At 47.9% G+C, this 22,113-nt stretch overlaps 1 protein-coding gene and 1 long non-coding RNA gene across 10 annotated transcripts in view; one reads left to right on the top strand and one right to left on the bottom strand.

Moving 5' to 3' along the window:
- MEIS2 (Meis homeobox 2) overlaps positions 1-7,543 on the bottom strand; it is a 199,512-nt gene extending 191,969 nt beyond the window's left edge. For 5 of the 9 annotated variants that reach the window (XM_068548932.1, XM_068548921.1, XM_068548947.1 and 2 more), the window contains exons 1-6: positions 7,283-7,543; positions 5,765-5,997; positions 4,109-4,250; positions 3,342-3,392; positions 2,295-2,345; positions 1,375-1,524 (exon numbers count right to left, since the gene is read on the bottom strand). In XM_068548932.1, the coding sequence (XP_068405033.1) occupies positions 1,375-1,524; positions 2,295-2,345; positions 3,342-3,392; positions 4,109-4,250; positions 5,765-5,997; positions 7,283-7,294 (639 nt within the window). In that variant the 5' untranslated portion in view covers positions 7,295-7,543. Of the gene's footprint in view, positions 1-1,374; positions 1,525-2,294; positions 2,346-3,341; positions 3,393-4,108; positions 4,251-5,764; positions 5,998-6,698; positions 6,799-7,282 lie in introns of those variants that run through there. The other 4 variants (XM_068548924.1, XM_068548954.1, XM_068548945.1 and 1 more) reach the window with 2 other exon arrangements.
- Positions 7,544-7,696: 153 nt separating this feature from the next.
- LOC137767731 (uncharacterized) lies at positions 7,697-17,259 on the top strand. Its single transcript, XR_011074560.1, has 3 exons — positions 7,697-7,818; positions 10,586-10,652; positions 16,642-17,259. It is a non-coding gene; the product is annotated as an uncharacterized lncRNA (long non-coding RNA).
- The last annotated feature ends 4,854 nt before the right edge of the window (positions 17,260-22,113 follow it).

Here is a 22,113-nt window from a genome sequence, read left to right on the forward strand (position 1 = left end):
ACTGAGGTTTTCTTTTCTTCTTTCTTTATTTCTTCCTTTCTTTCTTTCTTTTCTCCTTTCTTCCTTTCTTTCTTTCTAACTTTTGTCCTTAGGCTGTATGGTTTTCCATACAGCACAAAGGCTAATAATTAAAATCTGTGACTGTACATTTTCAAAACCTTTGGAGAAGGCGGGGGAGAAACTTATTCTCAAGGCATCTCAACTCTTTCCTCTTAACACCCAGGGCTGGGGGGTGACGGTGGTGATACAAACTGCCTTCAAGCCTCGATGCCCATTTAACTCCACGGAGTGTTAAATTAATATTTCAGGCACCAAGTTAGTAGACTATAGCGTATATCATTTAGGTTGTGAGTTCAATCGACTATAATCTATAGACACCCTCTCCCCCACCCCCAGGCTTGGGTTCCTATAAATAAACTGCTGTTCACACCCACTCTTTAACCTCGCCACTCCTGCCTTTCCTACCAGCTGCAATCTTTCTTCTCTTTGCTTCTTTTTCAAATTTTCAGTCTCACTACATATGCTTTTTTTTTTTGCATCAGACTCACTAGATCGGTTCCAAAATAGGATTAAAAACAGAGAGAATAGAAAGAAATCTCCGTGCCTGGCCTGACACACACAGTCCCTCCTTACTCTACTCTCCGTCCTCATTCACCAACTGCTTGTGTTAAAATTCAACCACTAACCTACGGTTACTCAATCACAATTCCCTTCAGCTTTCTATAATACATTGTTAATATTTGTTTCATCAAGGCTACTGCCTTTTATTATGAAGGTGCCTCACGCACTTGGCAGTAAGTCCATATACAGACAGTAAGTTTCTATACGGCAAAAGATCAGAAAACTATAATGTGTTCACTCCTTTTATTTCGAATGCAATGCAAGATTGCCAGTAATTCTCAGAATTGTCATCTGTGCAAGAGACTGAGAAATCAGCCCTCGCTCCCCAATTCTCTTTTCCTTCAGTCCTCTCTTTCCCCCATCCTGTCCAGCTAGCTTTCTTGCCTCTTTCTCCCTGCTGCAATGATTACAGAGTTGAGAAAGCAGAAAAGGCAGTGGTCACCATATCAAACAGACGACTTGCTAACACTCAAGTCACCAAATCCAGGAAACTTTACACTTTTAAGAGCACAAATCACTCTATCGACTCCCTGGCCTTTTTTGGTTCTCAACATAAATAAGGAGGGGGTCCAAGAAAGGGGAAATGGAGATGAAAGGTATGGCAGAAGTAGTGAGAAAGGGAGAAAAAGACCCCCAGAGAGACCAGATTATTTAAAAAGAAAACTCAGTCAGTGGAGCTAGAGGTTACAACAAATTTTTCAAAAATGCTTTGCCCCGTGGTCTTAAAAGAATGCCAAAGGCTCACAGACTTACATGGTCAGCGAGATTTGTGGAGGAGCCTGAAAGTTCTTCGTGATCTGACTTGGAGCTGCCGTCTCTTTCATCAATGACGAGGTCTATGGGCATTTTCCCCTTCAAACAGCTAATGTACCGGTGGCAGAAGTTATCACACAGTTCGTGGACCTAGAAGGAGGGTCAAGGCGGAGGGTTCAGTTTGTATTGTTGTTGTTGTGGTCATGGTTTTGTTTCATTTTTAAAGGGAAAAAATATCAGGTTGCAAGGTTTGGAAAGAGCAACAGTGCTATGTCTTCCAAACTAACTCTAATTAATGGGTGTAATAGTTGAAGGCGAGGAAACAATAGAGCAATTGTTGTAGCAGATATTATTCTCCAGAGACTTCCCTGAGCAACAAGTTACAATGAAGGGAGAGAAGCAGGACTGGAAATAACTGGGTTCAGACTGGGAAAATCCGATTTGATGATAACATCAAAATGCTAGAACGCTGGAACTGGGAACAGCATTAGCATTTGCGATTCAATAAGCTAGGAATTTTGTATGTTTCCAGGGGAAAGTGATTGAGCTGCAGAGCAATGTAAAGACAACCCAGCGAGGATGATTCCCTCTGCCAGCACCTAATGCACGCTCTGGGCCTAATAGAGACGCAAGCAGGCTGAATGTCCAGTAACACAAATGGTTTGCTGCATTTCAAAATAATCCTGAACGCCTGGGGAAAAGGGGGGAGGCGGCTACTTTAAAAGACAGGGCTGTCCTAATTCACCCATCCTCTGAGCCCCTGGGTTGAGGAGCAACGTGAAGGAAGTACGTGGTAACAAGTTGCTCAGAATCTCTCCAGGTACTCAATCCCTCAGACTGGAGGTTTGTTAAAAACATCCCAACTCAACCAGGAGAGGGAAGTGACCAAATCAAAGTGGGGAGTGTCATTTCCTGCTTACCTTTTCTAACTCCAAAAGATGAAACCTTAGTACTTGTATTGCTTGTATCATCTGGAAGAAAAGTTTAGAGTGCGGAGTTAAGGCTCTGTGACTCCTGTGATCGGAGGTTTCTAGTGGGGGATGGTGAGGGAATGGGGCTGGGAGAAGACACAGGCAAGTGGCCAGGCAAAGCCCACACATCAAGAAATCGTCAGAAAAACCAAGTGATTACTGATCATCTCTGCCTCATTGGCTACGGGGTAGGAATCTGACTCAACCTATGCCGAAGCATTTAATATCTTTACCCCTCACGTTTCCTGAGCTATTTACAAGCACTGCTTTCCTAGGGATAGGCCTTCTTTCTCCGCCTCAGTCCTCTTTAACGTCGCCTCTCTCGACCTCAGGCCAAAATAAAAAAAAAAAAAAAAAAAAAAGAAGAAGAAGAAGAAAGAAAGAAAGGAAGGAAGAAAAAAGTCGCTTCTTTGGAGAGAGAAAGCTTTTTAGAACAGCACACCCTGCGAAATCCGTCCTTACTAAAGAAGGAAATACTCAAGAAGAATGGTGAGGCAGGGCCTTTGAAAGCGGATTTAAGTACTTTTAATATTGAAATCGTGCAAATTAGCAAAAGAATCGCACCTAAAAGTGGCCTGCGCTGGCCTGCCCCTCACCCCCCCGCCCACCTCCGCGGCCCGCCCTCCGCCGCGCCGGCGGTGACTTCCTTCGGGTTAGCTGCCCGGGGCTCCGCCGCCTGCCCCGGCAAACAGAGGAAATCACTCACTTCTCGCCGCCTCACTCCCGGGGCCGAGACCTGGGGCGCATCCCCTGCTCTCGCTCTCGGCGCCGCGTCCCCGCTCGCTGCCTCCCTGGGCTCTGCTCGCCCTGACGTCCAACCCGCCCCTCACTCCCAGCTCCCCGGCAGGGGCTCTAAGCTCTTCCCTTCCTCCCCGTCGCTCTGGAGCTTCCAAAGAGGGCTCTGCTCGAACTCCCCGGAGCTCCGGGGAAAAGCGGGTGCTTCTGGGCAAGGAAAGGGGCCCAGGCTGGGGAAAGGCAAGAAACAGTGAGCCTTACCAAATTGTCCAGCTCTGGATTTGAGGAAAAAAGTGGCTTTTCGGCGCGAACCTATAGGAAGCAGGGAAAAGTCAGCATGAATTACCACTCCATTTAAAAGAAGAAAAACCCTGTCACCGACTAAACCGTAGTGTGTGAGTGGGGATGGTGTAGGGGCAGTGGCGGAGACGAGGAGAGGGGCTTTGGTAAAATACATGAAACAAACTAGTGCCTTCCGTCAATGGGGTCGGTTGAAAAAGAATCAGGGCCTCCTAGTTCTGGCCCCATTTAGGGGTGACTGGAACCTCTGAGCTGTAGCCGAGAACTCAGGGCCGTTCTCTGGGTCCAAGTACCCCCTTATCCTGCCATCCGCGGGGCTCTGGTTCGCAGCCTCCCTCACCTCCGCGCCGGCGCCGACAGCCCCGAAAGGCGCCCAGCTTCCTTCCCTCCCGGGCACTCTCGGGGCCCTCAAAGCCCCAATCCCCAATTCTTGTTCAAGTAGCTGCAGGCGGGGGAAAAGGCCAAGCCCCAGATTAGGAGCAGGTCAACTTTAATTCGAGGGTCGAGCCCCTGTATTCCTGGCTGGGGGGAAAAACAAACACCCATATTTATCTCTTCTTCCAATTTGCCTCCAGGCTCAAGGATGGGGAGGAGGTGTAGAGCGAGGACTGGGCCGGAGGAACAGATCGGGTGTCCCTGCCTCTTCCTTCTCTTTCAAGTAAAGCTCTGAGGAAAGGGGAGGGGGAGTGAGGGGCTGCAGGAGGGTGAGTGGGTCAAGAAGGTTGGACCTGCTTGGCGAAGACCGCGATGTCCTCGTTGAAGGAGTCGGAGGAGCAGACGTCCCCGCCGGCCACTCCGGGTTCCCGGGGAGTGCAGGTCGCCAGCTCGCACTTCTCAAAGACCAGAGCTAACAGAGGAAACAACGGGTGCCTAACGGGCAGCGCCACGCAGAGACACACACACGGAGACGGGGTGCAGAGGGGAAGGAGCAAGAACTGTAATCAACAAGTTTGGAGGGTTCGGATTCCTTCCTTTCTACCACAGGCACGCATCATACTTTACAACCCTTCCTCAGCCAGCCGAGCCTGGGCCAGAAACAGAAAGGAAAAACGGCCTGGCCCTTTCCCTCTGCTCAGGACTCCCTCAGATCTGGTCGGAGAAGCCCCTGGCCAGTTAGCCCGCCAAGTAAAAAGAGCCTCGGTTCCAACGTAATGAAACAGTCAAGATGCTCAGGCAGTCCGGAGCCCGGTGTTGATCCAGACCCACTCCCCACACGACAGAGGCCGCCCAACCAAAACCTGAGACCCAGCCCTGACCTCCCAAGAGAGGAACACTCCGTGAAATCCAAAATTGCTTTAACTCCGCAGTTTAATGGGCATTTCAGAGGAGGCCCAAGGCTCACCTACACACACCCCCGAAGTGATATTTTCCTCAATCTAACCTCTCCACCCCCTTGCCTTATAAACTTGTTTGCTCCACTTCTAGTAAAGCCCGGGTGAGGGGACCAAAATAATAGGAATGGTACACGCCGAGAGCTTCCTTTCAAAGACCACATTTCTCCAGCTGGCGAAAATAAATAAATCGAGTGTTAAAACTTGGAAGTGTGCGTGTGCGCCTGTCCTTTGTGTTCCTCCGGGCGGTTGGGCTACACCTCGGGATGCTTGCGGCCTCCGCCTTCAGGCGCAGTTGCTGTTTACCAACACTGTCCCCTCCCCTCGGCATCCCGCAGCCTTCCCCACCTACCCTCAGCTGGGAGGGCCCGACTGGTACACGTTGGGGCCGTGCACCCCCATCCCTCCCCGAGTTCTCTCAGAATTTAAAATAATTTCCAGCCGTCTCCCTTACTCACCCCAAGAGCTGCTCTGTGCAAGCAGCAGCCCCTTCCACCCCGCTGCACTTCAAGGTCTGCCCCCTTTATTTACAGAGAATTAAGAAGAGGGTGATTAGGACTTCCTGGCCGACAGAAGCAGCCCTGATCCCAGCTCCAACTGCATTTAGTGACTCCCAGACTCTCGGTAGGAAACAGAAAAGGAAAAAAAGTTCCTCCTCATCGGCAGGAAACTTTCTCCTTCGTCAGGGCCTCTGTTAGGGGGCCTGGAAGGACCAGCTCTGCGTCCTTTGGCCAGGAATCCCGTCCTTGGGGAGAAGGCCCTGGCCACATTCTGAGGACTCAGTCACTCCCGGCTCTGGGGTCCGGAGTGACGGGGCCGTGGCGGTGGAGGAAGCCAAATCTTCCCCAGGACTTACACGCAAGGGGCAGAAGAGCAGGCCCCCTTCCCTGTCCTTTCCTAAGGCCAGCGGTTTCCGCCCCCCTACCCTAAGGAGAAATAACTCCCCACTTGGTCGTCCACCCCCTCATCCCCCCCCCCCCACAGAGACAAACACACACTCGCACTCGCACTCACACAGTACGCTGGGTCGGGAGGGGGTGGAGGTTGGTTTACCCATAGATCGCGTCCTTGTCCCGCTTCAAGGCGTCGTTGACAGCGGATCCCATGCTGGCCGGCATGACATTGGGGTGCGGGGCGTGCGCGCCGTAGTGCTGCGTGGCGTGGAGCGGCGGCCCGTGGTTCAGGTGGTGAACCGGTGGGATCGGCCGCGGCGCGTGAGGGTCTCCGTACATGGAAGCAGGCACCCCTACTCCGTCCATCCCGCCGTAATGGGGCAGCTCATCGTACTGTCAGAACCCGGCAAAGGGGCGGGGGGCGCAGGAGGTGAGAGAGAGCGAGGAGAGCCGAGGGAGGGTAGGAAAAGAAGCAGGGAGAAGAGAGAGAGGAGAGAAGTGGGGAAGGAATAGAGGCGGGAGAGAGGGAGAAGGCCAAGGGAAGAAGAGAGAGGAGGAGGAGGCGGCGGCGGGGAGGGGGGGGGGGAGGCAGGAGAGAAAGAGGGAGGAAAATACAAATAAAAACAAAGTCAGAAAGGAGAAAAGTACCGAGCACGAGTTGAACACACAGAAACCAAACCAGCCGAAACAACGGAGTTGAAAGTTGGGGAGGGGGGTGTTTTTAAATTTAAAAGATGAAAAAGTATGAACCGAGAGCAGCGTTTAGAGTCGGGAGAGGGGGCGGTGAGGCCGGGGATTGAGGGGGCGCCGGGAGGTCCCGCTCGGGCGGGAGGCAGCAGAACCGTAGCAAGCCAACCGAGGGAGAAGTGGAGTTAGTGTGAGGAGGAAGCCCCGGATCCCACCCCTAACCCCCCTTCGCCTCCTCCAGAGGATCCAATAAATCAAAAGGCGAAATGAAACAAAATAAAGAGAAGAAAAACGCTAATAATCAGGACGAGAACGCCGAGGACGAGGGAAGGCTGGGGCCAGTGCCTCCCCGGGGGCAGGGAGCAGAGGGTGGGGGTGGGGTGGGGGGGGAATAACGTGAAAGTTACCAGAAACATTATTTAGCAGCGGATTCCCTGCGTCCTTGTCAATTTCAGAGACAAAACAAGCAGCCCAGGCTAGTCTAGGCGGCGGCGCAGCGGCTGCGGCAGCGCGGCCCCAGCGGCGGCCCCGGCGGCGGCGGCGGCTCCTACGCAGCCGGTGCCCGCCCCGAGCCGCGGGAGCAGCGGCAGCAGCGGCGCAGCAGCGGCAGCGGCGGCAGCAGGAGAACCGGGGGAATCGCGCTGCTGGGGTAAAAGCTGGAGCGAGGCGAAAGCGTGTAACAATTGCACTCGCACACACACACAGACACACACACACACCACTCACACGCACTCGCCGCCCGCCCGCTCGCACAGCGTTGAAACACGCGCGCCCAGACACGCACACACGCACGCACACACACTCGCACACACGCAGAGGCACGGGGGGGAAAAGAAGCCGATGAATAATTTTGCTGCTATTTTTTTAAATACTGGCCGCCATCATCAAGCAGCGAGCAGCAGCAGCAGCGTTGAAGGGAGAGGAGGCATCGGGACAGGCCCCTCTTAGGAGAGGATTTATATCTAGGTAAGTGTTGGAGATTTAAACCTACCCTTTGCGCCATCAGTCTGCGCTCCAATAAACTCCTGGATGTGTCGTATATTTAATATCCCAGTCCGGATAAGAAAGTGATCTAGGCTGAAGATTCCTTTTTTTTTTTTTTTTTTCCAAACCAAGGAGACTTCTCCCAGTTTTCCAATATGTTATTTTTAGGGGGGGGGGAAAAAAGCCCAGGCAAGACAACGAAGAGTTTTTTTTTTTTCCTGTGATATTTCTTCTTTTTCTCTTTTTTCCTCTTCTTCCTCCTCCTCCTGATCTTCCTCCTCCTCCTCCACCTCCTCCTCCTCCCCCCTCCCCTCCTCCTCCTCTTCGGTCCTCCTTTCCCCCTCTTTCTCTTCTCTTCCCCTCAGTTGGAAAAAAAAAAAAAAAAAGAAAAGAAAAGAAAAAGAAGAAAAAGAAGAAAAAAAAATTGTCAAGCCCCCGAACTGAAGGTTACGAGCGGCCCGTCAGCAGCCCACATGTAACCGAACTGTCGTGTTTCATGGCTTTTTGCCACTCCAGCTGTCAATCAAAGCCCGGAATGTCAAGGTAGTGAATGAATGATGGTTGATGATGATGAAGAGGAGGAATCTTTCAGACCCGTTTTTTTCTTCCAGTAAAACTCCGCGAGGGGTTTCTGCTTCTTGAATTTTTCCTCCCCCCCCCTTAGCTTTGCCCCCGCGGTATCTATAATATGATCCTCTCTCTTTAAAGTATCGTTCAAAGAAAGCAGGGGGGGAAAAAATCAAGAAAAAAAAATGAATAGTTTGCAAAAACTGGACTTCCTCCCCCCCTTTCCTGGTAGGTATTTTGTCTCTCCCTCTCTCTCTCGCTCGCTCGCTCGCTCTCACTCGCGCTCGCTCTCTCGCGCTCGCTCTCTCTCGCTCTCTTTCTCTCTCTGGGAGATGAGTGAGTGTCAGTAGGTGTTGGCAGGTTGGCTGCTGCCTGGCTTATAGAAGAGCCTCAGTTTGGCGGCGCGGGTCGGCGGCGGGAGAACGAAATGACGGAACCCGGAAGTCGTGGTGGCCATAGCCCGTCGTACGGCGGAGACACATCCCGGGAGTGGGGAGCGGGAGCGAGGAGGAGCGCGCCGCGCGGAGCCTCTGATATGCAGCGAGTGCGATCGGACGGCCCCGGTTGGGGGGGCGGGAGAGGCGGGAGGCGGGGGGGCGGGAGGGGGAGGGGAGGCAGGAGCCCGGCAGACCCGAGCAAATCAGCGAGGCTGCTCCTCCGCGGGGACGGCGCGGGGGAAGGGGGGGGAGGAGGGAGGAAGAGGAGTGTGTGTGTGTGTGTGTGTGTGTGTGTGTGTGTGCGCGCGCGCGCGCGCGCGCACGTGAGGAAAGAGGGAGGGAAAGAGAGAGAGAATGAGAATGAAGAGGACAGGGAGAGCGCAGAGAGGAAAACTGCAGAAAACCACAGGGAAAGTACGGTACAGCCTCAGATTTTTAATTTTTTAAAAAAACTTGCTTCTAGTTCATTTCCCCATCACTCCCGTCTCCTGCCTAACGAGGTCGTGTCGGGGACGTTTGGCATGGCGCTCTTGCTTTTGTTCCTTTTAATTCCACGGGCCCCCTACTCCTCTGCCAGCCGATTATCGCGCCCCGAAGGCTTTCTGCTAACACCCAGAGGCAGCAGGATCTGCAGACCGTACCAACGCCCGGCTAGAGTTTTGTTTTTGTTTTTGTTTTTTTGAGTGGTACTTTCTTCCCTGTGCAGATCCAGGACCCTTGTTGTCAACATTCATTTTTTTCTAGGACAAGAAGAGACCAGCTTAACTCAGAGAGCACTCCCTTCAAGCTTTGCGGACAAGGGCCACCCTGGAGAGTCTTTGGGGCCCGCGGTGGAATCAGGAGGAAGGGGAGGGAGTCGTTTGGGTTTTTGATGTTGTCTGATGTTGCCAAAGGGTGTGTGTGTGTGTGTACACGCGCGCGCGACTGGTGTGCGACTCCAAAGTGGATCTCACTTAGAGCTGGGAAGCATGGGAGAGAGAGAGAGAATGCATAGCGAGAGAGAGAATGCTTAGCAAGGAGGATTGGCCGGCACTCCCTGCCCAGCTTTGTTGTGGTCGCCGGGGGCGCAGAGGCCAGGCAGCGGTATCGCCGGCTAATGGCTGTGTTAGTTACACCGGGCAATTTCGGGGTATCAGGAAGACGGGGCCGACTCCGAATGAACTTTTCCAAAAAGGAAAAGGAGGAGAGTGGAGGGAAAGAAGGTAACTATCCCACATGGTTTGCGTAGAAAGTAGTTCTAGCCGATGTCTCGCCGAATCCCTGGCTGGAGCTGCACCCTGCCTCACCTCCGCGCCGCGGGTATCACGGCGGCCGCGCGTCAATCACTCCGAGCCGCGAGCTGGGGGCGGAGCTACGGTCTCCCCGCGCGCTCAGCTCTGCAGCCCCCACCGCCCCCTGGCTCCCGGCAGCCCAGCAGCCGGGGCCTGCGCTCCGAGCGCGCCCTCTCCCCAACTCCTGGCTCTCGCCCTGGTTCATGGTCCCCGGCCCAGAGAATTGAAAACAGATTGTTCCTCAACAGCCGCCTCCGTCTCCAACTTTGAACCCATTCTGGAGAGTAGAAAGTAGCGAATCCTCTGCGCGGGGCATTGACCCGACTTCCCGGGAGATTGGGGTGGGGGGCGCTCAAGGAGAATAAAGTACTCTGTGTGTGTTTGTGAGTGAGAGAGGGAGAGAGAGAGAAGGGAGTTGGGGGGGGGGGGGAAAGAATGAGAATAAGAAGGAGAAGGAGAGAAGGCGGATAGGCTTTTTTTTTTTTTTTTCCTTCTCCCTTTTCATCTTCTCTGCTTCTCTGTAAGCTTTCGGGCAACTCTCAACTGGGCTTAGATCGTAGCCTGCAGAGACTCCAAGCGGAGTCGGAGAAATTTGGCCCCGTTTTAATAGGGCTGGGGAATGAGCTCCGGAGGTCAATAAAGCCCTCCAAAAAGGATGAATGATTGAGCACCTGTGATGATGATAGTGATTACCAGAGCAATTAAACAGTTTGATTAAATGAGCCATCATAACAATGATGTCTGCGGGAAATCGGCCCTTACATATAAAGAAAGATAGTGCGGAGGGGCTTGCAGAGGCGAGGGTAGCGCGACGTCAGGGAAAGGGGCCGCGGACCGCGCGGTATTTGCCAGGGTGGCCGGAGCAAGGACTGCCGGGCGCGCGGAGCTTCGGGGAGGAGAGTCTAGCCCAGGTTTTCAGCCACTCTTAAGCCGGGCTTCAAGCCTGCAAGAGCCGACTGGTATGAAACCTGCAGGCGGGGGGGGGGGGGGGGGGGAGGGTCCTTCCCCCTCCACCTCCTCATTTTTTTTCCCCAGAAGAACTCCAAGATTAAAAGCATCCTTCTTATTTGTTGCTGAGTTGTTCGTCGACGTATAAGAAAAGGTGAGTAAAAAAAGAAGATGCAAAAGAGAAGAAAAAGTTGACCTCCAGAATTTTATTACAAGAGGCAGTTGTTCGAATTCAGTTTAGCCGGGGCGGAAAGATGAGAGAGAAAAAAATCAAAGTGGTCTCGCTGCGGAGCATTTTCGACTTTGCCGAGGTCTTTATATTGGTGGATCCACGGTCCCCGTTCAGCGCCGCTAGCTGAGAAGTTTATACAGTTTTTCAGTTTTTAACTCTTCTAACTGTTCTTATTTTCAGTATTGCATATTTGTTGTCGCCAATAGGGTTATTGTTGTTTTAAATGCCCTGTACAGAAAGCGCCAGTTTTCTTTTTAAAAAGGAACTCAGTTTCCTTGATAAATACTTCTTTTGTAAAAATCAACTTCGAACCGAACCTCTGCATCGCAGAGTTTAAACATTCAAAGTTGCTACCTTCTGCTTCTCTTACCATCACTTTTTTTCATAATGATATTGTGAAGTGAGGTAGCATTCCTAAAGCCTTTATTTAGAAAAACTACACTAGGATTTTTTTTTTTTAAAGTTTCTTCCATGGCAGTGCATCCGAGTAAAAACAATTTAGACCGACTGATGACTTCTATATTTTCAAACAGTTGTTAAGCTAATGGGTTGATTACTCCGTGATAATCTTGAGCTTTACAAAAGAAAAAAGTTCGAACTCTATTGTCATGTGTTTTCATCCTTTGGGCGATGCAGAAGGCATTTTAACCCAAACTCCTTTCTTCCTTTCTCTCTCTCTCTTTCTCTCTCTCTAATATTCTGTAACTCCTTTTGCGTTTTATTGAGTACTCTAAAGCAAGCAACTGGGACAATCTGGTTACAGATGGGAGGGAGAGAGAAATAGAACATTTTGAGATACTGTTCAAGAAAAAAACCAACCAATCATTCTTAACTCCAAAGACCTTAGTTAAGAAGTGTGAGTGTGTTAAAAGTGAAGTCCTCCTGGAGGAAAATATGTGTCATTTAAAACTTCACCAGTTGCTTAAGGGGAGAACCCCGAAATTTCATGCGACTAAAGAAATTTCACTTACCTAGTTGCACGTAATTTATGAAACCGTTAGTTTAAGATAGCATCGCAGTGCAGTGAATTGCACACAAGATCAAGTTGGAGGTGATTCACGATGTCAGTTCTTGGTCAATCTGATGAATTTAAAGGACTATTAGTTTTAATCACCAACTTGCTGATGTTTTATTAATAGAGCTGAAACACATTTAAGAACTTCATGGTCTCCCCTAACCCCCAATTTTGCAGTCCCATGGAAGCTATTCAAAAACAGTGGGGTACACAGGCTTTCTGATTTCTAGTCCGATAGTAGGTTGTCGCTGATGCTCAATTCTCAGCCTCCGCACTCCCACCGGGGCTGCGAGGCTCAGCTGCTCTCCCACATTTGGGGTAAAGGAAAAGTAGGTGGGGCAGGCCCGGGAGACAGGCGTGAGATGGGGGTCGCAGGAGGCGGCACACACCTCCGTCAACAGTCAGCTCCTTTTGCCCAGGCTGGAAATGGTTTTAACAGGCGGTAAAATTTCATCTTGCGGTGTCAAATTGGGGTCATTTTGGGGTTAGAGTTCTCAGTGTCCGAGAGGAGCTGTCCAGCTGCGTGGGGACTCATTAACTGCAAAAGATCTGTTTCAGTAAAAACAATTCAAAGACAATCAGAAGGCTAAAGACCTTCTACAAATCGCATTTTACAAGTGCCCCAGAACAAATATGGATGCTGAAATCTATTTCTTCAGAATCCCAAATCGGCTACTTAGCTCTGGAGTGGGGGTGAGGGCACTGCATAAAAAAAGAGGTGAAAGGGAGGGGACCTGATTGGGGGGGCGAATGGGAGGGGGAATCGGGCCTTTCAAATTTAAGGGTCTGTTTTTAATCACCTCTTTCTTATTGGAGCATCCCCAAGACTTCTGAGAACTGCTTCTTTTCTATTTTTACTTTTCTCTCTCTTTTTTTTTTTGTCTCAACATGGAATGATATTATAGGTAACATTCAACATTTTAAAAGAATAATTGAATGCCTCTATAGTTACTTAATTTAAAGGGCATTGGCTTTATGGAGAGTATTTAATTTGAAATGAGCAGTTATGAACCTAGACTCTATTTTAGGTGAATTTGCCCACCTTCCTTTAGGAGCTTGTGTTTCTTTTCACCTTTTTTTTTTTTTTTTTTTTCTAGAAAGTAATAGGTCCTCAGCACAGATAACTCCAAATTCCTCAGAACTCTGAGGTCTGAAGTGTTAATCTGTGTATTAAAATTGCTGGGTTTAAATCCTTTTTGTCTTCTTACAACTGTTAGAACAATTGACGCCTTGCTAGAGGAGCAAATAAATCCAACCGTAATCTTATTTGTAACTTTAGTTAATGTTTTGAATTGGAGTATTTTGGATTAAGCAGGGTTTTTTGTTTTTTGTTTTTCCCTCTATAAGGTTAATTTTTATTTGTGGAGGTTCTGTTGGCTGGTTTGGAAGAAAGATATTATTACTTTAATTCAAAAAATTCCTTTAGGTAAAAGGAAAGTGCAATTTTAAAATGACAAGCTAGTAGTGAGATGCCTGGGGTTTTAGAATAAAACCAAATCAATATTTTAGAGTAAAATATTATTTGAAAGAAGTTTTCTGTCTTGCATTACTGACTTGAGCAAGTAAAAAGGATCAAAATATTTTATTCTTCCTTTCTCTCTGGACTCCACCTCTGTCACTAGGTCTTTTCTCTCCATCTGCTTCACTGTTATTTGGGTTCTGAATGCAACAGTGAATTTTTGTAGTCTAGCTCTCTTCTCCAAGGCTCCCAGAGTATAAATTGTTATTCAAGGAGTTTGATTGCGGCCCTGCAGAAACAGCCCTGAACCTAGTATCACTGGGACAAAGGCAGAGGGTCTCTCTTTCTGCTCCGACCTGCTGGCTGACAGTTTGAATTTTTAATATATATTTTATTTGGCATTTCCAATAACGTGTTTGCCTCTCCCTCCCCACCCCCCTGCAGCCATCTATTACTTTAAAAACATCTCTTTTCTATAAACCTCAGCTCATGCTGGTGAAGTGTTCTTGACCTTCCCAGCGATAAAACCAGAAGCTCTGAAAGTTGCTCTAGGAAGAATTCCACTTGCTTTCTTACCTGTTAACTTTGCTCACTCTCTTCCGAGTTGGGATGAAGGGAGGGAAGGGGACCTCTTTTTGTTTGTTTTTGTTTCCTGGTCCTTTCCCCACTTAGGCTTTCTTCCATATGCCCACCCCCCAATTAATAACAGTAAGGCACCCCGCAATTTATGTTCTTACATAAGATGGGGTGGGATGATTTTACTTTCTTTCCTTTTGCTCTTATTTCTTATTTCTCCCAATTTTAGCTGCTTCAATACCTCGCAGTGGGAAAGTATTTCAATAAATAGCCCTCTAGCGCTATCTGGCGGGGCTCCAAGCGCGAGTGCGCTCTCTCTCGCTGTCTCTGGCTCCTTCCCGCTCTCTCTTCCATCCTCCCTTCTTTCCTCACATCTTCCTCTCTCCTTCTCTTGTCTCTTCCGCAGTCTTGATCCTATCCCCCCCGTTCTCTCTTTCCTCTCTTCCTGCTGCCCTCTTTCTGGCTCCCACCCCCATTTGCCGCGCAGACAGCTGGAAGGACCCGGTCAGAGGCTGACACCCTCGGAACCAGGTGATGCTCCGGTGGGGGAGCTCTCCTAGGACCCCCACCTTCACCCAGCGTGGCTCACGCACGTCCTTTGCCTTTGAGTCGCATCTTACTGTAGCTTAACACGTTGCTTAAGTCTCAGCCTCTCAGCCGTCGGTGGTTTGGAGGGGTTTAAACTGCATTTGTGAAGTTTGGAGGAAAGAAATCAGACACTGGAATCCCGTCTAGTGGAGCCCAGCTAAGTTTTAGGTCAGGAAGCCGAGTCTCAGTGCGAGTTTGAGGAAGGGTCGGGGCTTCGCAGGGGTGGGAACAGACCGTCGGGAGAGCGCTGGGCTGGGGGCGCCAGCTGCCCCCCCCCTCCCGCCGGCCGGATCCCTACAGCACAAGGGACTGCTCCAGTTTAATATCCTGGGCCTGTCCAGGATTTTTTTTTTCTTTTAATAAATTAGCTCTATCCTCCCTCTCCCACCACCACTACCACACCAAATTTGGAGAGGAGTGGAAAAGAAAAGTGGGAGTAGGAAAGCTCACTGGAAACCTCACGGGACAAAGAAGAAAAAGACAGCAGAGACTGCGGGAACTCGCTTGGGGATGCAGTACTCATCAGCATCCTTCCTCCTTTCTCGAAGAGATTTGTCTTCTTATTTGTGGCTTTTTAAAAAAACAGTAGCCGGTAAACCTTCAGCAGTGTGTGGGGAGCCGTCAGAGGATACAGGGACAGAAGGAGAGATTCAACTCCAGCTGGGTGCTTTAGATTAAAATTTTCTCTCTCTCTCCCTCATACACACACACACACACACACACACACACACACACACACACTCCACACACACTCTGAGCCTTAGAGAAATTTCCAGTCCTCCTTTGAGCAAATCTCTTCCATCTACGCCTTGAAACAGAGGAAAGGGTATGGGCCTGGGGGACAGTTAGACACTCACTCAACTTTATGATTGCATTTTCTAAAATTTAGTTTTGACCTTGCAAAGTGAGGACCATACCTCCAATACAGACCCAGTCAGTGGATACTTGAAGTGAGGGGGCCTCAGCCTGCAGTGTCTGTGATCACACAGACAAAGACCTCTTCCCAACTCGGAAATCCCCCCTCCCCACAATCTCAAAAATAGAATAGAAAGGAGGGTGGAGGATGACACAATCCCAGGTTCTCTTCCTCAGGAATTGCCCCCTCCCACTCCCACACTGAAGGAAGAAAGCACGGTTCGGTGTAATTAATTGAGGGCTGTTATTAGGTCATCATTAGCCAAGGTGCAAATAATTGCAGCCCATTTTAACTTAAAATTGACCAGCCCCAGAGTGATAGATCGATTTGGAGTATAAAAATGATGTATCAAAACATCAATGTCGATTATTTGAAATATTGTAGTCGAATTTTTTTATTGCTTCATCGGTTAAGTGTCTGAAAGTGCAGTGTTCAAACATATACTTATGTTGTCAATACTGTCAGAACTGTCAGTTTTACTATACTGGATTTGTACTACATTTCGAATTTACTCATTTACATAAAATGCCCACCCTAGGATTCCCCCACCCCTACCCCGTCTCTCTCTCTCCTCCCATCTCTGGAAAATCCGTGTCAGTTTCTTCAAAGGATTCAGCAATCTTTGCCTCAGCCAAAGTGTGCAGTGCCTCTTTTACTCAATTTTCCACATCAGATTACATGTCTTTTTCACCATTTCTAACTTTCAAAGAGAGCCTTCCTCCTTTCTTTCCAACTCTGCCTCCTCCAACCTTTTCTCTGAAATAGTATTGCAGCACTTGGAAAGCTTCAGGTTTAAATAGCCACATCTCAGCTCCAAATAAACCAATTAGGTAGAAAACCAAAAAACCGGACTTCACTGTACCTCCTTGGCTTCACTCTTGTAAACCGGGCTTCGCTGGGCACACGATCTCACACGTGTTAGGGTCCGTTATCAAATTACCTGCAGGATTCAAATCTTACAGGGAAAATGAATTTGGAAATATAAATACCTTTTCTTTCTTTTTACTTAAAAGCTGTGATAGGAGAAAAAGAAACAATATATATAAATGATTGGCACGTTTTACCTTTAAAAGCTTTTGAACTCAATTGAAAGACACAAGTTGGAAGCAGAATTGACAGTTTTAATTCTACCCATTTTCACCTGGCACGTCAGATCAGAGGCAATCATTTATTTTATGAGGGGTAGATGGGTAAGTCGGATAGAAAGCTTGAATCCACTGAAGTCTCTATCCTAAAAAAATCACAGAGAAATTATTGAAACGCAAACATTCCACCGCTCCACCCTCTCAGTCTAGACTAACTGAAATTTATAAATTCACATTCTGCCTAATTTTATGCTTTTTATTTTGTTTTCTAGGATTCCCTCCAAGACTGATAGGAAAGACAGGGCCACTTCTGGACTATCTGTGAGGATGTGTTTCTTTCTGTAACACTGAAGCACTTTTTATAAACCTTTTAATGTATTTAAATAAATCTATTTGGACATTAAGAGAAGCCATACATACAAAGATAGTTTGGCTTTATGCCGGGAATCCCAACATTAGAAAAAAAAAAATTCACAATCCAACTGAGAAGCTTTTCCGTGCCCAACCTTGGTCAAAAAAAAAAAAAAAAAAAAAGAAGAAGGAAAGCAAAAGAAAGTTTCCTGCGTGCATCTGCATGTCTTCGTGTGCACGATTATAAACATCTCCCAGGCCTTGTTTGCCCGTTACCTCCCTCCTGCCATACACTCGAAGGCAGAGGCGTCGAGGGATGGCCCCCAGAGATCTGTGTTTACTCAGGTTTTCTTAAAAAAAATCTCTCCGCCATGTATGACAAGTGTTACTTCAAGAAATTCATCAGCCTTCTATAGATACTTCCAGTTTTACTGTAATGATCTGCAGAAGACAACTGCCATCACTTTCTCACATCCCAAGGTGTTGTAGGAACTCACAGAAAGGGGAGAGTGGCTGAAACGCTTAATTACAGTGGCGGAGGTGGGGCGCGAGGCGGGACCGAGGGAGGGAGAGTGAGGAAGGTCTTTACCTGGCCAGTATGTAGAAAGCTGCGAATCCTCACGGCGAATATTTGGGAAAGGTAGGGTTGCCTTTTTTTTTTTTTTTTTTTTTTGTAATGCCTTTGGGGAGAAGTGATACACTTGTGTAACAATTAGCTCAGACAATAAAAATAATTGGAAAATCAGTTGGAATTTCTGAGTTTTTAATTACGTTTAATTTCGTGCTAAGCCGTAAAATTACGAATGCCCCTCAACTAAACACTCTCCTCTTGTAAAGCGTTTAACAACAATTATTCCTTAATCAGTCTGAATGTGAGTCACAAATGATGCTTTTCCACATCAAAGGGACGTCCTTCGACGTTACCTTTTAGTCATAAGTAAGAGGATTAATTCCTATAATTAGAGGGATAAATATGTGCATAAATACATCTCTCACTCTCTCCTTTAAAAAAAAAGAACAACACTTTCACTCTGAGACGTGGCCGGCTCTGGTAGGGTAAGGGTTTTTAATTGTCCGCTTCGGCCCTACACCCCTTTGCTGGCGGGCGAATCGAACCGAGGAGACGCGGGTGCGAAGCACAGACCCCCAGAGGGACACACACGCGCACACACATGTACACAGAAACGCACACACGGGTCTGGCAGGAGCTCCAGTGCTCGGGGTCCCAAGGCCCCCGCCAATTCCAGTGCGACCCTCGCAAGACAATAACCCACCCCCACCCTTGGCCCTGGCCGCGCTGCGAGAGAGTTCTCTTCCTGTGGTCCACTTGGCCTGGAAAGCGGGGTCCCTGCCCTACGCCGAAGCTCCAGGTTGACTCTTGCAGGCTACAAATAAAAATTGAGCATGACCTTTTAAAGCTCCTGTGTGAATATCTCATTTACCTAATGACTTTATGTCACCTAGGAAGAAGGTCAATTTCCTCTTAACCTTTCCCCCGCTGCTGCAGTAAGCATTCTTCCCTAATCAATGGTGGCCGGAATAATCGATTCCCATTTTATGATCGCTGACAAACTCAGTCTCTGCGCGGGGTGTGAGCGCGGCGGGGCTCGCTCAGGCTGGGACAGAGGTCTCTCTGGGTACGCCCAGCTCCGCCCGGCGCCGAGGGAAGCAACTCGCTCTTCCGTCGAGTTCGGAGACCTTGGCAAACTTCCCTCCCCCAACCGCCGGCGTGACTTCTGAGTTGTCACTAATCCGAACCTGATATTCACCAGAGCTCCTTCGGTCACCGACAACGCTCCCCGCTGCTGCTGGGCCTCCCACCCGCCCCTCCTCGGCGTGTTTTCATTTCAAAGTCTGAAGGCAGGGATTGCCCGGACCCAAAGGGGGGAGAGAGAGAGAGGGGAGAGAGAGAGAGAGAGAGTGTTTTAGTTTCATTTACATTTTAAAAATTATTTTTGCCTTCTTCGGCGTGGATCTCTCAGCTCTTTCACTCTAAGCCCCGCTTACTTTGCATAAACAAAGCAACAACAGAAGCTCAGAGTGGGTGGATTCGTGTGGAAATGAAGTCAACTGGCAGAGTTCTCTCTTTCTCTTTTCCTATCTCCTTTCCTTTTCCCCCTCCCTCTCCCATCTTTCCTTCCTGTCTCTTATCTTCCTCCTCCTCTACCCCCCCCCCCCCCCACAATACTCAGTTATCCTAAAAGATAGGTTTATTAGATGCCACTTTACCTCTATTTTTAGTTCCCAAGTCTGGGGAAATTACCAGGAAAATTACTAAGTCAGAGCTAATTTGAAAGTGAATTTGGGATAGGTTCAACATTCTTGATCTTTGCAGGGCCTAAATATGAGCCCCTCTCACCTCACAATCTCTCGTAAAGTAGATGTTGGCTTTTACCCACACAAGGCTTGTTTGAAGAGACCTCTCTGTTAACACTGGTTCACCTCTGGTCACTGAAGTTTCTTTCCCCTTATTCTGCCCTCACCCCCTTTTCACTTACTACCAAGCCATGATGAAGCTGCTGCTGACTATCAAGTAATCAAAAAGGCTGCTTAGCTAGTGTTCAGTGACAGGCAAGAAAATCACTTTTCTTGGAAAAGATGTCCTATACCCAGATACTTTTCAGATTTCTTATGATTAAGCAGCTAGTTAAAACTGATCCCCAAACTGAACCTTTCCTCCTGAGAGTGTTCTCTCAGGTCACATTGATGGTCTTTGAAGAGGTAATTAAAATGCCCCTTTTTAAAAAAATTCATGCACCTCATTACTCATGGGCAGACATTCTGTTACAATTGAGAAGTCTGTCAAACAATCAAAACAAAAATGTAGATATTCTACCTTAGAAGGTACAATAAGTGATAAATTGCTTACTCTGGTGTAAAAAACAAACAAACAAACAAACAAACAAAAAAGGTATTTGAGTTCAAGGTGAGGCATATCTGGGTCAAAACACTCAGGGTCAAAACACTGTTCACCCACAACAGCCGCCTCAGGTCCTGTTAGGAACACAGATGGCAGACAAGGCCACCTCTCCAGCCTGCCAGAAACTCGAGCTTCATTTCATTCTTGCCTTGGGTCTGAAGGCTCTAGCGTTGTTACCTCTGAGAGGCAGTGAGAACAGCACAGGTGCAGGACCTGACCTGGGATGGGGCCAGGCCAAGCCCCCAGTATTGCTACTGCCCTTCTTCCTTCATACCAGGAAGTACATTTGCAGCTCTAGTTGAATTAGATTCTGGATTTAAGTGGCCGTTGAGGGCTGGTCCAGCCATGAGTCACAGTTTATAACTGCCTGGCTTTTAGAAGATTTGTTTCATGTTCCCAACAACTGACTTACACACTTTGCGACTACAACTCGTTCAGCCAAGGAAGCACTTGTGCCGGAAGAGTTCCCCATTGCTAGGAGACCTGAGTGGGACTTTTATCTCAATTTGACAGAGGAGCAGACAGATTGGGGATGGGCCCCTTGACCTCAGATAATTACTACAGTCTTCCCTCTTAAGCAAATTTAATTCTCACACAAGGAGTAATTAACAACCTCTGACTACTCACTCACTCTATGAGAATTTCCTTTCCTTTTCTTATCTAAAGGGCCCTCACAGGGATGTTGAATAATACGTTTAATATTAGTTTTTAGTTTCACTTCAATTAAACATCTTGCATTTTGCTCACTTTGTCCACAGTCAATGGAACACATTTAGCATAGTCTTGGGCTGTGTTCTCATTCTAGCAGGTGAACCAGGAAATCCAATCATCAGTTTACTTCTCTCTCCACTCCCCATACTGCACACTAGATTGCTCATTGGACAAAGAAAATTCTTTAATTGTGCTTAATTTAGATAGCATGTCAGAAGAGATTTTTTTAATAACAAAAATGTTATTCTCTCCCTTTTACTTTCTAACAACTTTGTCTTTACCAGTGTCTCATCCAGGGGTATAGGTCAAAATTACATGTCAGGATATAAACTGTAAGTATAGGAACAGGAAGAAGGACCACACAGACTACTAGCTTTTCAAAGGTGACTGAGGTTTCTGCAAGGCTCATGTCCTAAATGGAAAGACATCTCTTTCAAACATCTCTAAGGGAGAGGGTTGAATTAGATCACTTCTGAGGCTGTTTCTAATCCTGGAAGGACAAAAAGGAACTCCCTAGCTGAGGAGCAGTCAGGAGCCTAGGCTCCGGAGTCTCACAGGAAGGAGCTGAATCTTGGTTCTGTCCTGAGCTAGTTGTGTAATCTCAAGAAACTTAACCTCTTTGAACCTCGGTAGTCTCGTGCATAAAATCTGGATAACTATACTTGATATTACTGGGCCCCCCCCCCCCACCCCCAGATCCACTCTTTACTTTCTTTCTCCATCAGGCTCTGTGATCCCGGAGGCTCATATGGATGGTTTCAGAATGCCACCTTGGCCTTTGCTTCCTGTTGGGTTTGTTCCGAGTGGCTAGAGTGAGGTCTGAGTCCTGATTTCCAGGGTCCCTGGGGGCTGGTTGCATCCCAGCCATGGCTCAGGCAGCCCTCTTCACAGAGTTCTCTCTCTGGGTTCAGGTAACCACTTCCCTCCCCATTACCAGCCTTGGGGCACTGCACCATCCCTTGTGGTTTCCTAACACCCCACTCACACCTTTTTAATATAGTTCCTTTATGAAGCATTCCTCAAATTACCCAATTTGATATGCACTATCTGTTTCCTGCTGGAGCCCTGACTGATATACCTAATAAACTTGTTTGGAGGATTAAAATTAAATGAGATAATGTATGTAAAGCACAAAGCACACTTCCTCGCATATCGTAAAAGCCTGATAAATAGAACTTTTAGTTATTTTTTTTACAATTATTATCTGCTGCATCCCCCTCATTTTATGTATGAGGAAATGGAGGCCCCAAGCGGTGAAGGTACTAATTCAAAGTCTATTTAACTCAAGATAGTAACAACCCTGGGACCAAGTCCCTGGACTAGAAACTCTCGGTTCACTGCTCTTTCTACAGCAGCTTGTTGAGCAAAACAGATGGGGGAGGAGGGAGATCCTTTTGTCACAGTTGTTGAAAAAGGGGTTAGGCTAGTTAGAGGCAGAGGTGCCCGAGATAATAAGCATCTTTCCATGTAGCACTGGATTTGTCTCTGCTAAATTATTGCTGAAATAAAGCATGATGTTGTGATTTGGAATCCAGTGATTTCACTAAGAATAGAATGGGTATGTTACAGAAGGAGCAATGTATGCTTGACAGGGTAAAAACAAAATTATGAACACATAATTGGAAGTTGTACCAGGAGGCATCCTAATGTTTCTAAAACATATAGGGTATACCAGAATTAATTTTTAAATAAAGGCTGATTTTTGGATTAGCAGTGCAGATGAAGTATGAATTTTATAATTCTTTAGAATACACAACTGCAC

This window comes from Eschrichtius robustus, chromosome 1, assembly GCF_028021215.1.
Source record: "Eschrichtius robustus isolate mEscRob2 chromosome 1, mEscRob2.pri, whole genome shotgun sequence".
NCBI lineage: Eukaryota > Metazoa > Chordata > Mammalia > Artiodactyla > Eschrichtiidae > Eschrichtius > Eschrichtius robustus.